The sequence below is a fragment of the Emys orbicularis genome, chromosome 9 (assembly GCF_028017835.1).
Source record: "Emys orbicularis isolate rEmyOrb1 chromosome 9, rEmyOrb1.hap1, whole genome shotgun sequence".
NCBI lineage: Eukaryota > Metazoa > Chordata > Testudines > Emydidae > Emys > Emys orbicularis.
In genome coordinates this window covers 6,816,608-6,833,971 of record NC_088691.1, presented here as the reverse complement: position 1 = coordinate 6,833,971, position 17,364 = coordinate 6,816,608, and the positions used below count along the sequence as shown (strand labels likewise).

The 17,364-nt window shown below is 45.1% G+C and overlaps 1 protein-coding gene across 1 annotated transcript in view; it reads left to right on the top strand.

Moving 5' to 3' along the window:
- ATP11C (ATPase phospholipid transporting 11C) overlaps window positions 1-10,433 on the top strand; it is a 112,945-nt gene extending 102,512 nt beyond the window's left edge. Inside the window, exons 28-29 of the mRNA XM_065410764.1 lie at window positions 3,829-3,982; window positions 10,335-10,433. Coding sequence (XP_065266836.1) covers window positions 3,829-3,982; window positions 10,335-10,433 — 253 coding nt within the window. The remainder of the gene's footprint in view (window positions 1-3,828; window positions 3,983-10,334) is intronic.
- The last annotated feature ends 6,931 nt before the right edge of the window (window positions 10,434-17,364 follow it).

Below are 17,364 nucleotides of genomic sequence, written 5' to 3'. Positions count from 1 at the left end.
TGGCTGTAAAGATAACCTTTCACATGAGCTATGATGCAGAGCTGTCTTCCTCAGTCTTCAGACAGACCATTCTAATGCTGCTGCTGCTCATGGCTTTCCCATGCTGTAACCAAGTGGAAATTGACGCTGAATCTTGTCAGTTTTCACTGCTGCTACTGTGAGTTCCCTGTGGGAAACAGGGTCACTTAAGAGACGCCGGTTAATTTCCCTACTCCTTAGGGAAAGCTAAGAGCAGCCGTGGAGGCTGGTACTTGGGTTTCTGACTGAGGAGAAGCCTGGAGAAGGGTAGGTTAGTGGAGACCACTATTACTTGAGCAGCAACCAGGAAGCTGTGGGTCATGTGTAGTGGGGTAGGGGAGGTGAAGGAATGGGGGCCTTCCTCTTCCAGTGGCCAGAAGAATTTGGGGGCTTCGGATTGATCAGACACCTATTAGCTGGGGTCTACAAAAGATCTTGCAAACAAACGACACCTTGGCGTGAATCCAACAGCTTTGGTGAAGAAGGGGGGTTTGGTTTCTTACCTGGGGGTATTCTTGGATATTAAGGCCATCGTCTTAATTTGTCCTGGTAAATATTTCAAACTCTGGGTGGGTGGGTGGATGGGTGACATGGAGGGAGAGAGAGAGAAAATGTAGGTGAAGCACACACTGTGGGAAAGATGCTAGTGGAGTGGGAAAGAGAACAGAGGAAGCAGACAATGAAAATAATGCAGGAATTGATACTCTGTGATACTTCGTAAGGGAGGGAAGAAGTGGAATGAAGTCAGGAAGAGACAGGCCTGTCTCCCATTGACTGCGGTGGGGCCAGGAGTTTACCCAGCATGTCTAACAAAAGCAGGTGAACCATAGTAAACTAAACTCATTAGGCAACGTTCTGTTAAATATGCTGCAGATTGAGTCCCCCTGCAATAAACAGCACTCAGCCATAGTATTCCTTTATTTGGCAGGGACAGCACCCTGAGTTGTAGGCTTTGCCCACAAGCCAGTAGGTGCTGGGTCCATTTTTCAGTCCCTGTCTGCTAATAAACAAGCTCAAGTAACTAAACTAGCTTTATTCAGGGCCACAGGCTGCGTTTGCTCTGGACTGTAAGAGTTAAACAGATGTTTGTCTGCAATCTTACCAGCTATCTCATTACACTGCAATTCATGAATTTTCCACTGGAGTGTTTACTTTGCATAGCTAAATACTTAGCTAAACAACCAATGCTTTAGAATTCTTGTCCTCATTTATGTCTGAGGCTTCCTTCCCATGCATCTGTCAGTTCCCCTCTGTCATCAGGGGAGGTGGAAAGATACAGATAACCCTTTGGGGGCTTTGAGTCTCTGGACTTTCACCAGTAAAAACCATCTCAGAAAGCTCTACTTGAGTCCAAGTTCAAAGTAAAATGATGTATTTGGGATAACCTTTTCTCAATAATAGTTTCCTTAATATTAATGGTCTGTGCATTTTACTGTGCAGACTAGACAAGGTAAAACCTCATTTCAGAAGACAATGTTTGTCTTTGCTTCTTAGGGCTTGTCTACACTTACATTTTATAGCGCTCTAATTTGCTGGCTCGGGGGGTGAAAAATCACCCCCCTGAGCGCAGCAAGTCTGAGCGCTTTACAGCGCCAGTGTAAACAGGCTCCGGACACTGGGAGCCGCGCTCCCAGCGCTCGGAGCTAATCCCCTCGTGGAGGTGGATTACCAGGAGCGCTGGGAGCTCTTCCAGCGCTCGCGCACGACCACACTCGCACTTGAAAGCGCTGCCGTGGGAGCGTTCCCGTGTAGCCATGCCCTAAGAGATGGCCTCAAAACTCCTTGCTCTTCGTATTTAGGGATTAAGATCATAACAAATGTTAATGACAGAGAAATAGTGAGGAGATAACATATGGGGGAAGCCTTAAAAGCAGCGAAAGCTGATCTGGTCTTCTGGAGATCCAGGTAAAATTTTCAAAAATTTCCTTTTCAAAATGATATCGGCTCGTTAGATCCTACGTTTAATTGAAAGCCAATGGACTTAGGCTCCCATGTGCCTACTTTTGAAAATGAGACTTGGGCGCTTTCGAAAATTCTCTCCCCCCAGTCAAAAATGAGACAGAAAATAAGGGACATGGGGTAGGAGAGAAAAAACAGGCAGGAAAAATGAAGAGATGACTCTCCGAAGAGTCTAATTATTACACACGCACTGCTGTTTAGTTAGGTAATTGAGAATGTCGTCAAAGAGAAGCTGAAGCAAACATGTTTTGAAAATGCATGTGACGATTGCAATGTAAGGTGAAACGCTGTGTGTTTAGAGGGCAGTAATCCCTGCCTGGGGGGCGTTTTCCAACAAGTTGGAATAGATTCAGGATTAACTCTTTTTACATAATCCCAGAGTTTCTGGCCAGCTGCAAAAAAATACCGTTCTGACACCAGCACAGTCTGAATGTAACACGCGGAACTAACAGAGAAATGGCAGAGTGCTGCAAGGAAAGCCTGGATACAAGTATGTAGCTGAGACGTAGATGGATACAAAAAGGACATCTAAGGTGGAAGGGGGCCAGAGTAGTAAAAATCATGATTGCTGAGGTGCAGACAGTAGCGTAGCTGAGAAGAGCCTTGGAGGACTGGATGAGGACCTGGTAGCTGAAGACGAAGGGCAGGCGATGAAGGGATTTGAAGGTGGGAGTGATGTGGTCAGAGTAACAGAGTAGCAGAGAAACGACCTAGCAGCAGCGTTTTGGCTGGCTTGGTGGGGAGTAGGACAAAAGGTGGGGAAATCATGGATGCCAGCATTGCAGGTGTCAAAGAGGAAGGTGTGATACTGAATGCCTGGACAAGGGCTTCAGCTGCAGGGTGGAGAGGGAAGGGCTGCACCTAGAATTGTGGTTTTAGGGGGAAAACAGACATGGTTAGGTGGCCTATCTTAGTGGAGCAGAGGAAGGAGTTTGAATAAGGGCTCATCTACACAAAGATTTAGTTCATGGCAAGCTGGGCTGTGAATCTACCCCATATCAGCCTGTCCTATGCAAGCGCAATAACGCTTTATTAATGAGCTTTTATCTGCTTCTCTTACAAAGAGGACTAGATCAAAGGGCACTAATGAACTGTTAATGTGCATCAGCAGGGTCTACATAGGCAGTTGGAGTGCGGGAAGCTAGTGCAGAGCAGATTCAAACCCCAGCTTGCCAGGGACACCGTGTTTGTGTAGACAAGCCCTAAAACATCACATTCCAGGGACAGTGATGCGTCTGCCTATGATTGAGAGAGGAGGGGGAGGCTGTGCCCTTTTGAATGTGGGTCCGCACAGGGTGGCCAGCAGGAGGTATGGGACTGTCAGAGGTGGGAGACTGTATAGCAAGGGAGGTTTGGGAACCATCAGCATGGATAATGGTGATTGACACGACATCAAGTAGGGGCAAAGGCTGATGGTCTGAGGGACACACAGCAGCAGAGCAGAGGAGGAGTTGCTGATGCTGATGTAGAAGTAAGAGGAGAAGAAGCAGGAGAGAATTCAAGGATGGAGCAGAGGATTGGGGACAAACAGTGTCTGGCTTGGAGGATTACATTGGAAAAGAGGCTCTGAGCCTTTGCTAGGAGGGAGCTACTACTTGCTTTTAGAGCAGTTTCAGTAGATTGCGTAGCCGCCAGATGAGAATTAGAAGAGAGAGGGAAATAAAAGCAGCAGGAACGGGTATCTTTGCAGGCACAAGTGCTGCCCTCTTTACACGTGCAAACATCCCCCTTCCTCCTCCATATGAAAATTTGTCCCATGAAAGTGCTAGTCTTAATTTGAATCTCACCTCTCTGGAAAACTGCAGTGGCCCATTGTATTGTCTGAGTCTGTTTGTGTCCCTTCTCTTTCAGGCCTTTCTTGAAGCAGCAACGAATGTATTTTGTATTTGCTCATATGGTGACGTCCGTATCAACCTGGCTGGCCATAGTTCTCCTTATCTTTATCAGCCTTTTCCCGGAGATTCTTCTAGTAGTTTTTAAAAATGCGAAAAGGAAAAACCATCAGGTAAGGAATGAGAGAATATACCACTACACTTCCCTTGTTTGGAAGAGGCGCTTCCGTTCTTCTAAACACCCGACAGACTGGGGTAGCCATGCGCCATTTGCACCTAGTGAGAGGCTGCCTGCCTCTCATCGTGTCATTCCTTCATGTGCCAAAAAAGGTCAAAAAGTGTTAACCAGAAGTACTGCCCCGATCCGCGGAAGCAGCCGCATCAGCAGTGCCTTTTCAGTCAGCGTTTGACGTCTGTATAGAGAGTAACTGCTTCTCCTTCTAGAAAGTATATCTTGCAAATCACATTGGACTTCATTCTGCTCAGTTTCACTGCTCCAATCCATTACTAGTCTTAATTGACTGTCAAAACTTGCAAATGTGACCTAATCAATCATTGAAGGGGAGTTCTTAGGGATTTTGCTTTTTGGGGATTAATGATTTTTTGATGGATAAGATATCTTTAGTTTTTTTCATTATCTTCCTCATTCTCATCATAAGGGTGGAAAAGTGGATTTTGCACCTGAGTTGCTAAATTTTCACAGTGAATTTGCAAGGGACTTGACAGCTAGTTCAAATACAGTCAAAAATAGCCTTGCCCCACAGTCCCTGTTACCATAGTATTGGGAAACCTCACAATCACTTATGCCTTTATTATCCTGCGAGGTAGGGAAGCAGTACATAGAATCATAGAAGATTAGGGTTGGAAGAGACCTCAGGAAGTCATCTAGTCCAACCCCCTGCTCAAAGCAGGACCAACCCCAACTAAATCATCCCAGCCAGGGCTTTGTCAAGCCTGGCCTTAAAAACCTCTACGAATGGAGATTCCACCACCTCCCTAGGTAACCCATCCAGTGCTTCACTACCCTCCTAGTGAAATAGTGTTTCCTAATATCCAACCTAGACCTCCCCCACTGCAACTTGAGACCATTGTTCCTTGTTCTGTCACCTGCCACCACTGAGAACAGCCTAGCTCCATCCCCTTAGGAATACCCCTTCAGGTAGTTGAAGGCTGCTATCAAATCCCCCTTCACTCGTCTCTTCTGCAGACTAAATAACCTCCGTTCCCTCAGCCTCTCCTCATAAGTCATGTGCCCCAGCCCCCTGATCATTTTTGTTGTCCTCCGCTGGACTCTCTCCAATTTGTCCACATCCCTTCTGTAGTGGGGGGCCCAAAACTGGACGCCCTACTCCAGTTGTGGCCTCACCAGTGCCGAATAGAGGGGAATAATCACTTCCCTCGATCTGCTGACATTGCCCCTACTAATACAGCCCACTATGCCATTGGCCTTCTTGGCAACAAGGGCACACTGCTGACTCATATCCAGCTTCTTGTCCACTGTAATCCCCAGGTCCTGGGGAACAGAGACACAGTGGCTAATTGACTTGTCCCGAGATCATGTAGGAAGTTTGTGGTGGACCTGGGATTAGAACCCAGTTTTCTAGAGTCCCAGCGTAGAGCCCTAACCACCAGGCTGTCCTCTTTCTTTATTGCTCCTGGTCAAGAAAGACACTGGGTTTTCCCATTCATGATGCAGTGTTTCCTGAAGGCCAGTCTCACTCTGCTAAAAGAAGGGGAGGAGTGGTGGGAGGGGCTGTTTTTAAAATAGAAATTATCTGCTGCAAGCTTTAATGGTGGTAACTGTCTTTGAATGTTGGTGATAAGCACCAGTTTGCCTTTGCCTATTTCCCCAACATTGAAAGCCAGCACAGCTGTGGTTAGAAAATGCCTGGAAAATGGTGCAAGAAGGAACAATCAGTTGCACGCATACAAAACGCGAAATGACTGCCTAGGAAGGAGTACTGCGGAAAGGGATCTGGGGGTCGTAAGCTAAATGAGTCAACAGTGTAACGCTGTTGCAAATAAAGCAAACATCATTCTGGGATGTATTAGCCGGAGTGTTGTAAGCAAGACACAAGAAGTAATTCTTCCACTCTACTCCGCGCTGATTAGGCCTCAACTGGAGTATTGTGTCCAGTTCTGGGTGCCACATTTCAGGAAAGAGGTGGACAAATTGGAGAAAGTCCAGAGAAGAGCAACAAAAATGATCAAAGGTCTAGAAAACATGACCTATGAGGGAAGATTGAAAAAATTGGGTTTGTTTAGTCTGGAAAAGAGAAGACTGAGAGGAGACACAACAGTTTTCAAGTACATAAAAGGTGGTTACAAGGAGGAGGGAGAAGAATTGTTCTTCTTAATCTCTGAGGATAGGACAAGAAGCAATGGGCTTAAATTGCAGGGAGGTTTAGGTTGGACGTTAGGAAAAACTTCCTAACTGTCAGGGTGGTTAAGCACTGGAATAAATTGCCTAGGGAGGTTGTGGAATCTCCATCATTGGAGATTTTAAAGAGCAGGTAAGACCAACACCTGTCAGGGATGGTCTAGATAATACTTAGTCCTGCCATGCATGCTGGGGACTGGACTAGATGACCTCTCGAGGTCCGTTCCAGTCCTATGATTCTATGTTAACAAAAATGAAAAGTTCATGTTCCCTGCTATGTGCTTCTCCAGTTGTTCAAAACATCTCTGCAACATCACATCAGAGCTCTTAGCCCCATCCTTCTCCACCTCCTCCTCCTTTACTGGTACCTGCTAATGCTCAGCTACTTCAGCCTATCATTCTGTGTTCCTCCCAGAACTAGTGTATTTATTTTCAGATGGGGTAGATTAGCAATTTAGGTTCAACGTACTGTTTGCACATCTCTAAGCAGCAGGTTACTAAGCTGTCGTTTTGTGCCATTTTGATAATGTAGTTTCTAGGCAAGGTGCGACCCGAAATGTAAAAGAATTTTAATGTAACCATTTATGTTTTAAATGACACTAAGTTTCATCGGAATTTGTGTTCAATGAAATTGTAAAATTACTTTCAAATACTGAAGTTTAGGAAGAAGAAATTTTTCTCATGGTGCTCTGGTATCCTGTATGACTTTACTGTAAGCTCTGTGCATTTCTTTCAGGGTAATTTTTTTCTCTGGCCTCTGTATTTTGACCAAAAATTGGTATTTAACTAGATATAAAAATATTGAAGTCTTAAAGATGTTTCCTTAGAACACTTGCTAGATTCCCTTGGCACAATATTGATAGTGCAATACATGTGCCTATGAAATAACAAAATCTGTGAAACCAATTATTAGTGTTCAATTTTATAAGCAATGAAAACTTTTGGAATCTTTGTTATGTTTATCAGACAGGTTTCAAGAGCCTACCACTTCCGGCGTAAAAGGCTGTGTTTGTTTTCCTTTTAACTCTTTATTACATTGGTTCTAAGAACATTAATGGGTCAGAACGAAAAAGAGAAACCCAGTATTTGACTCTTCTTTAAAAATCTGTCCTCATCCTGTGTTCCCTTCGGTTTATAATGAAGGCTAACCAGCTTGGTGGGTGGTAGGTGACGTCCAATTCTTAAGACCTTGAGTCGCCATGTTAGAATTTTTCTTTTCTTTTTTGGTTTTTGTTTAAGACGTTAAAAATGTAACCTAATGGCTTCTAGGAAGTTAGACTAGCCAATTTCAAAGGAAAAGAATGGTTTGCTCTCAGCAGTGGTGGTGAGGAAGTTTCCTCAAGGTGGGAGAAATGTGGTATAATGAGTCTGGTGATTGAAAAGTCACTCGGGTCTAAAACCTCATCCCATTGACTTTAGTGGGAGCAGGATTTGGATCTTGCAGAAACGTAGGTGACCGCATCTAGTAGATCAGCAGTCTGGTGCCAAGATTTCCTTCTGGGGCCGCATTGGCTGGGTATAGTTTGGGGGGCTTTGTTTCAGCTTTCCATTGTGTCCCAAAAGTTAGTCATTGTGCGTAAAAGGTGCGTCCTTGACCAATCTGTGGCCGGGCCGCTAGTTGATTTGGCTAGAACTTCCTCACCAGGGTGAAATCCTGACCCCTCTGAAGTCATTGGGAGTTCTGTTGTTGACTTCTTTTGGGTGTGCTACACTGCACTCTAAGCCTGGGACTGCAGGACCTGGGATTGTGAACTAGGTGTATCCAAGTCTTTGCTTTAACACCCACACTGCATTGTAACCTGGGTTTACAGTTGCTGGTCTCACAGCTGTGCTAACACATCCATATGGCACTAGGCAGCCCTTCTGACTTGGGTCTGCAGCCTGACTTGTGTCCACACTGCAAAATGACAAGGTTTGGACCCGGATCACACCGGGACTTGGACTCTGACCCAGCTCCCTAGCCGGGTCAGAGGACCTGGGTTCTGACTGCTTGCTGACCTGCGTCAGACTGATTTGGGTGTGGATGGCAGGGGAGCTTGGTCTCAAACCCGAGTCAGGGCCCAGGCTTAGAGTGTGTAGTGTAGACGTACCCACTGGGGCCAGGATTTCATCCCTTCTGCTCACACAGACAAGCAAGACACCTACCATCCAACAGAGTAGTTTGGTGGTTCCCTCCTTCAGCAGGAGCGGGGCTGAAACCTCGAGCCCCGGCAGCTGTGCTCCGGCTCTTGAATTGCTGAAGATTGTCATTATGTGGCTTGGAGGGCTAGTATGTTTGGTCACCCTGGTGTGTATATACATAAAAAACACAAGATGAGGGTTTCAAGATGTTATGTTTCAAGTAGCAATACTAAAATAGTAGTCAAAGAGTTTCGGACATGGGTATCTAAAGTTAGATGCCTGTGTCCATAATTAGACGCCTAAGCAAGTGGCCTGATTTTCAAAGGTGTTGAGGAGCCACAGCCTCCACTGATTTCAGTGGAAAATTCCAGACTTGGCCACTTATTCAGGTGTCTAAACTTCCAAAGTGCTGGCTAAGGTTTCAAAAGCCAGTGCGTATGACTAGCAAGAGCAGTGTCTGCTGTCTCTCCTTTCAAAAACGGCGGGTGAAATCCTGACCCCATCAAAATCCACGTGATTTTTGCCCTTGACTTCAGTGAGGCTGGGATTTCACCTGGAGCGGTCCCATTTTCTAACGTTTCCCTTCAGTGCACTGCTGTTCGCTCGGCCTGTATTTGTCAATGTTTCTATGTGCAAGTGTTTTGAACTGCAAAATGCATTCATGTTTTCTTTTGGTTTCTGCATTTCTCTCTCTCTCTCTGCTGCCATTTTCCACCTTTTTGTGCTGTTGTGAACTAGGTAACGAAACGCCTTCCTTCCTCAGGAACATCCACTATCTTCATGCTCTCTCAAACTTCCAGCAATCACAGCTTTTCTTGGAATGAATAAGGTGATTTCCTTTCTTAATCAGTACAAGTTTGCTTGTGCTGCTGTTTTTTTCCTTCTCCGAATGCATAACCGCTGATAACCTGTGGTTTTTAGATCTGCTTGTGCAATAAACGGTTTTTTAAAGGTACCTTTTCATTTAAATGTATTTTGTCTACCCCTTTCACTTTGGTGTCGCTATCCCGTTATTTAAAGCTTCGCAACAACTTGCTGCACATCAACTCAGCAGTGCTTGTTGCATGCATCCTCATTATTTAATACGACCCGTAGATGTGCATGGTGCTTGACAGACAGACAGACATAAGACAGGTTACACCATCAGGGGACTTACAATCTGCATTTTGGACCAGATTGCCAGCTAGTGTAAACCGGTGCAGCTCCATGGAAATCCATGGAGTTGTGAGAAATAACACCAGCTGTGGATCTTGCCCTGTCTTTACATACCCTCTTTTCCCCCTGTAGAGCCTGTTTTGAGTGCATTGGATAAAGCTTTCTTTGAAACATGGAAACAACAATCTACTTTATTTTGATTGTGCTCCCAGTTACTTGATGTGTGTGCAAACAGTCCATCTCGCACTTGGCCAATTCCGTAGGCTAGCAGTAGCTTCTCGAACACATTCCTTTGGCTAACAAAACCATATTTACTCACGTTACAGTAAAGAATGTATTTTGCTATTCGTAAAAGCTATAAAGTTTCGAAAAAATAAACAAAGATTTTGTACCAGTTATGCTGAGTGCAATTCTCAATTGCAGCTGCTCTCTATGGGGATGGTAAGATACCAGAGCATTTTATGCATGTTCCTAGTTGGTTTCATTTTCACCTTGCTGTGTTTGCCACATACTTCTCAGTGTCCAAAAATACTACTGCAGAGGGTGATGGATTCTTTCCCTCTCCTAGAAACTTCCAAACTTTGATGCCCGAAATTGAGCATCTAAATAAGTGGGGGTGATCTTCAGAGTTGTGGTGCACACCACCCATATTCACCAAAGGTGCCTAACTCTTTGACACTCATACTTGAAAAATTTGGCCAATATGTCCTAATATTGGCATTTATAAATCATGTCTTGGTTAGTCTTTTTGATTATTTAACTTAAAGTTTTCTTACAGAATGATTCAATAAGTCTTTTCTTATTTGTTACACCACTGGGTAGATGAACATGTCTCATGTGCTTTAAGTATTTTTGCCTCACTATTACAGAAAAAACTGAGCAGTAGGAAGGAATCTGATTCACTGTCGTCCAGACCTTCTGTCAGACCTCTTCTTTTAAGAACATTCTCAGACGAGTCTAATGTATAGTAACAGGTACCCTATTCAAAAGAATTGGGATGGTTTTAAAGGCACAAATCTTCCAAAAATCAATTAAAATATAGTTCTTATCATCTTCTCAGTTGGTGGTGTGGGGTACCTGTCTTTGCAAAACATAAAGGTGCAATGCTTGGCATACATTTTAATCTTTGGAGCTATCCATACAACTTTTTCAGAACCTCAGTAGATGTGTGCAGATTCTTTAGAGTTCCAAGATCCCACTTTATGTAAGTGAAAATGTACAGTATAGTTGGCATAAGCCAAGTTTATTTGAGTAATATTGAGACAACTGAGACTGAACATACTGTCATTAAATTATGTTAACAGGGATCACTGTCATTAAATTATGTTAACAGGGATCATAAAACTTTAATACTCATGTATTTCTAATGAAATGTCCAAATCCCAATGATTAAAATTATTCCATTATTGCATCTGGATCAATTCAAAGGTTATGGGTTTGTTTTTTTGTAAGTGCATGCTTTTCTGTCAGAATTATACAAAGAAATGTTGATGTATGTGAACAGAATTGAATCTAAACGTGTAATGTATTTGATTATATGTACAGCATACTTGTGTTTGTGTGTGTGTATAGACATATAATTATTATACTACATGTTTGGCTTTTTAATGATCATGTTTAGAATCACTCTCTATGCTTCTAGCTGTAGAAATAGATAAAAGTGCCAAATTTCATTCACGCTTAGAAGAAAAAGCTGCAGCCTTGCTACAAATGTCTTATTGTTCCTCCTAAGGTATTTGTATATAAATTTGCAAGTAAGGGAGCCATTGAGGCAAATAAATTCCAGGTTAAAAAGCCCACTTTTCCTGGTCTTTGTTAGTAACTATGTGTGCTAGTCTGGATGTCCATATTCCCAAGTATTAACCCTGCTGCTCCTCAGTGTAACTATTCTGTAGTGAAACAAGGAGGGGGTCTCGTCATAAATGAAAGATTGCTTACGTATAAGTCTACCAGTGGGCTAAGAATGGAGGGTGCTGCCCGTTATCCAGTGCCCTTATTAACAGAGCCCTAAGTATGGCTTAGAATAAAAATGTCACTTCCATTTAACTCTGTGATTGTTCTACCCGCCTGTACTTTAGGTGATGCTGCATACTGTTATTTTCAAGCAGTCTGATTCATTTGGCTCAGTGGCTGTCTTCAGTTTTCTCCTCTTTTGACAGACCACGGCACTGGTCAGTGTACCAGATTAAATAAATAGACCTGCAAATGGCCCGCCTCCTCTGACAGGGCTATAGGCTGTTCTGGGGTGGGGGTTTCAGATGTGATAGGCCTGGAGGTCTGCTGATCCCATTGCCAGTCAGTTGGAATCCCATTGCACCCCTGAGTGTTCTCTGAATTGCAGTGGTGAGTGGAGCAAAGTCACAGGGGCTGAATTTTGCAGGAAATGTATCCCCATTTGGGGCAGTTCTCTGCACCCAGATTTTTGTTTTGCGCAAGGTTCCATAGAGATGGCTAGGTTTTTAAATGTTACCACAGTTTTGGGGCACAGAAAAATGCACCCTATTTCCACTCCAAAAATTCTCAGAGTGAAATTCTTAGTGAAAACAGGCTGTTTCCACATTTGCAGCAATCCATGAAAAACATTTGATATTTGAGTGCGTCACTTTCTTGTTCCAAATAATTTGCCCATCTTTGTGTGGACGCCCTGAGGCATACAGCCTCTGCAGAAGGTCTGCGCTCCCCACTCACCTGGGGGCAGCACAGGAGCACCAAAGCAGTGATGGCAACCCTGATATTCCAGTAGCCCCTGTCCCATCAGAGCACCAGCGTGTTGCAGACACCCAGCAGCCGAATGATGGCTTGATCATCTGAGCCTCACGTTTTGCATTGTTGGTTGCTCTAAGAATCCTGTTAGCAAGATGTAGGCTACTTGGAAGCCCAGTTCCCAATCCCAGAAGACTGTGGTGGTTAAATTGTATGCCACGCTGCTTACTTTGGGGGAAATCTTATGGAAGAAAGGTGTTATGTGCATGTCAAATATTTATGCCTGTGGTCAGCTTCAGCCATCTGATCACTCAGATCTGACTGAGGATCTTTCCAGAGAGCAATTACCTGCTTCTTCAGTAGTTAAATGCTGCAGTAATTTTTCCATCTGGGAAGCATATTGCTTCCTAAATGTTCTGCTTTCCAGGTCACATACACACTAGCCAGTGAGTTTTCCGTGCCTTATTCTACACCTCTTGATGGGTATCATCCTCTTTCACCTCCTATGCAACTGGAGCTATGCATTCTGTGCATGTATGTGCATTGAATGATTGAAAAATTTAATGTTAGACCGGAAGCAGCAAGAAAATAAATCAACTTTAAAAAAGAGAGGAACTTCCCCGTAGTCACTAAGTGCTATTAGTTGGGAAAGATCCCATCCTTCCTAGATTTCAGGAGTTTCTCTTGGTAAATATTTAATTCCTGCATTAACATCACTGAATTAATATGAGAATCACAGGGGAGAGCAAGTCAGAAGTTAATCCTTGACCTAATGTAGCATTTTGAAAACCGTGCAAATTCATTTGTCACACTGCTCTCTCCCCTTCACTGTGAATGCAGTTTGGCATTTTTATCACTGTCTTTTTATCACCATTTCTGTTATCCTCCTAGCAAATTCTAATACTTGGCTGCCTAGAATAACACAACTATGATTTTTGGAATGTAAAGATTAAAGTAAATGATCTTTTTCCTTCTAATTTTACAGACTGTACCCTTTAATTTGCCTATGCTATTGTCCTACAAACCTATGGAGAATGGTTACACCTCTGAAATGAAGATCGAAGATGCTGTTACTAACTTGACACAAAGATGCCATCTCAGGATACCTCAAATGCAACAACTTTAAATACTGCACCTTGTCGTGCTGCAGGACAAGACGTGTGTTTGAACTCTCAGTTCTCTTTAAGATGACACATGTATTGTAAGCAGCTGTGGAGACACTGGCCCTCATTTTTTCAAAGTCTGAAAATGGAAAAGTCTGGGACATAAAAAGTCCGTGGAATCGGGAGTGGAGAAAAGACCATCTAGAATTCCATAAAAATGGAACAATAGAAACTTTAGAGACACAGGGATGCTCCTTATGCCCACTGAATAGAAGGAGGCTCCTCCATTACAGATTCATCCAACAGCAATGAATGGCCGTTAAAGTCTTATTCTTTTGCCTGACCAAAGAAGTAGCACAGCCTTTCTGCTTAATCACGGTCTTGTCCAATTCCCATGGAAGACATTGGAAAGGCTCCCATCACGGAAGTAGGGTTGGACCCTAAATTAAAACCACGGTCTGTCGTCTTGCACGGCTCCCGTTGCTGCTAATGAAAGTTGTGCACCAGCAGCTGAAGCCAGGATGTGATCGTTAGAAAAGTTCAGCTTTCAAATCCACGCAGCAGAAATACTTGAAAATAGTGAAGGACTGAGCTGTTGATGGCGTGAAATGTCCAGTGGCATCCCCTTGCCATTGCAAACAGCAGGGGTTAGACTGTTAAATGGTCTCTGTTTATTAAAATGCAGAAGTGTGTCAGCCTGAACATTTCTGAGGAGCCGATCAAAATATTGGAAGAGTTTTCATGGGGCCAGACTTCTTTTCCACATTACCAAATTTGATTCTGGAATGGGAGGAAGACATAATGACTAACCCTTTCCCCTTATGTATTGAAAATACACACAATTCTTTTATTACTCATGAAAATCTCCTTAGTCAGGAAAGAATCTTAAATAAAAGTTGTGTTGTGCCAGGTTTTCAGCCCAAGCTTAACTGGGCCTCTGTGGTTATGCTCACACTCCTGTGAATGTAATTGCAGTTGTTTGGACACCTTAAAGACCTGAATGGCAGTCACAATCAGCCCCTTAAGTGACCCATTGGCATTGATTGTGCTTGCAAATAATACCAGATAAATCTGCACCCTTCATTATCTGCATCAACAAGAAGGGAGGTCAGCTTAAAAATAAGTGAATAAATACATCTGGTTCTACGAGTAACATTTTACTTGGTTCTAAAATCAGCAGATTTTTAAAAAAAATCTGTGTATATCAAGATGTTGCGAGTTAAGATGTTGATTTAACAATGCCACGTGTGCATAGCATAAAGGTAAAATGCTCGACAACCAACTTCTATTTGCTTTTTATTATGCAGGAAAACAATACTACTTTGATTATAAAAAATCCTGAGTGAGCACGGATTAAGTGCAATTGGCATTTTATTTTTTTAATAATATTTTTCCACTAGGTTGACTTCCCCTTCATCCTGTATGGCCCAGGTTTCCTTGTGCCAGATAAAGCAAAAAAAAAAAAAAAAAAACTTGGGGTAAAAAGTTTCAGAGTATGTAAGTCCCATTTCCTTAGCCTCCCAAGTCTTATTGCAGGTCAATGAGACTTAGCCTCCTAAGTCACTCGGGCACTTTTGAAAATTTTACCTTTAGGCTTTGCTTTGCTCATGCACAAAGAGACTAGAAGTTAGGGCTGGACAGAAAATACCCATCTCCATGAAATTTCGATGAACAACAGAAAATAATTTTCCATTCCCTCCCTTCAAAAAGTTTGGAAACTCTAAAACTGTAAAGGAATTGGCGCTACTGTTATCAGAAAGCCGTGCACCTGATTTTATGCCTGCTAATAGACTTGGTTTTAAAAAACACTGACAGGTTGTTCAGTCTCTTGGCCTCTCTCCTGCTGCCTCTGAAGTTGTTGGGATGTTTCCTTAAGGAAAGCTGGATCAGGCTCTCCTGCCCCCCCCACTAATGGCAGGCAAATCCTCATCTATATAATTCATGGAAAGCGAGGGAAAGGAGCAGAAACTGCATGCAAGAGGCCTCTGTCACCCCTGCATGTCATGACTGCTTTATGCTACTCAACATGGGGCGGGGGGAAATGTGAGAAGGACTAGTGGGTTGGACACCCCACAGCTCCTAAGACCCAGCATGGACAGGAGGGTGGTCAGCCCCATTCACTGCACTGCACCTTACCTAGCAGGGTAAGCTAGGTAAGGTGCTAGCTGAGCACAGGGGGGTGGATTGCATTCCCCTTCATAGTCCCTATAAGCAAGGCCCTTTTTCCTTTGGCTTGTCCCATGGGACTAGAATGGAGCCTTAGATCTTGTCTGATCACCAGTGTTGATGGCTAACGTTGTGCCCACACATTCGAGCACGAGGGGCACATCCGACCGCTACACTGACAATACGGTCTGTACGCCAACTCTGATCTTTCTGCTTCAACGCACAGTTCTGTTTGCTTCTTTGTTTACATCATCTTCAAAATGTGGGCACTGAAAGGCAAACTTCCAATGATCTGAGACCATTCCAAGTCTGACGCGGACCGCCTCCTTCCTGGTTTGTTTTGTGTAGCATTCTACGTTGTTGGGATCCAATTCTGCTCCGGCTGATGCCAGCTGAATTTTTCCTTTTGGCTTCAGTGAGAGCAGGATTGTGGTATATTCTCAGGAGTACTGATGGGGGTGGGGGGGGAAAGGAGGCATAACTATCATGCATTTTAAGAGTAAGCTTGATTGGAACCAAATTTTTCTCTTTCCATCTCCAAATAATTAATATTGGTGTAGAGTGAACCATTCACTGTAGACTTACATCTGAAACCAAAACTGATGTGAGGCTCCACAAGGATGGGCTGGAATTAACACACAACATCTAGCAGACCAGCTGTAGAGGGTTGGAAATTCTGGGGCAAACACTCTTGGCAAGCGAATTGGTGCAGCTCCATTGAGTTCAGCAGAGCTATTCTGATGTACACCAGCGAAAGCAGGGGTGGGCAAACATTTTGGCCCGAGAGTCACATTGGGGTTGCAAAACTGTATGGAGGGCCTGGTAGGGAAGACTGTGCCTCCCCAAACAGCCTGGCCCCCACCCCCTCCCACTTCCCACCCCCTGACTGCCCCCCTCAGAACCCCTGACCCATTCAACCCCCCTGCTCTTTGTCCCCTGTCAGCCCCCTCCTGGGACCCCCTGCCCCTAACCGCCCCCTGGGACTCCATCCCCATCCAACCCCCCCTGCTCCCAGTCCCCTGACTGCCCTGACCCCTATCCACACCCCTGCCCCCTGACAGGCCCAATGGGACTCCACGCCTATCCAACCCCCCCTGTTCCCCGTCCCCTGACCGCCTCCTCCCGGGATCCCTCACACCTAACTGCCCCCCCGTTCCCTGTCCCCTGACTGCCCTGACCCCTATCCACACCCCTGCCCCCTGACAGGCCCCCTGGGACTCCCACACCTATCCAACCCCCCCTGTTCCCCGTCCCCTGACCGCCGCCTCCTGGGATCCCCCACACCTAACTGCCCCCCCGTTCCCTGTCCCCTGACTGCCCCGACCCCTATCCACACCCCCGCCCCCTGACAGGCCCCCTGGGACTCCCACACCTATCCAACCCCCCATCCCCTGACCGCCCCCCCGACTGCCCCATTCAACTGCCCCCTGCTTCCTGTCCCCTGACTACCCCCCAAGGCCCCCTGCCCCTTATACAACCCCCTGGCCGCGGCCCACTTACCACGCCGAGCAGAGCAGCGTGTCTGGCTGCCGCGCCGGCCGGAGCTAGACACGCTGCCACTCTGTTCAGCAGAAGCGCCCAGCTCCATCACCGAGAGCGCTGCCCGCGCGGCGGCGTGGCTCTGCGGGGGAGGGGGGACAGCGGGGGAGGGGCCGGGGGCTAGCCTCCCCGGCCCGGAGCTCAGAGGTTGGGCAGGACAGTCCCACGGGCCGGATGTGGCCCACGGGCCGTAGTTTGCCCACCTCTGAGCTAAAGGTGTGACCCTCCGGATTCAAAACTAGCAAACCCCAAATCTATTGCTTCCTGAGGACCTGCGGTATAAGAGAGAACAGAAGAATTAATTCTGGAATTAAGGAGGTCCTGCAGCTGAGGTCCTACCAGAGATTAGATAGCTCAGAATGGCAATAATTTGACAGTAACACAGTAA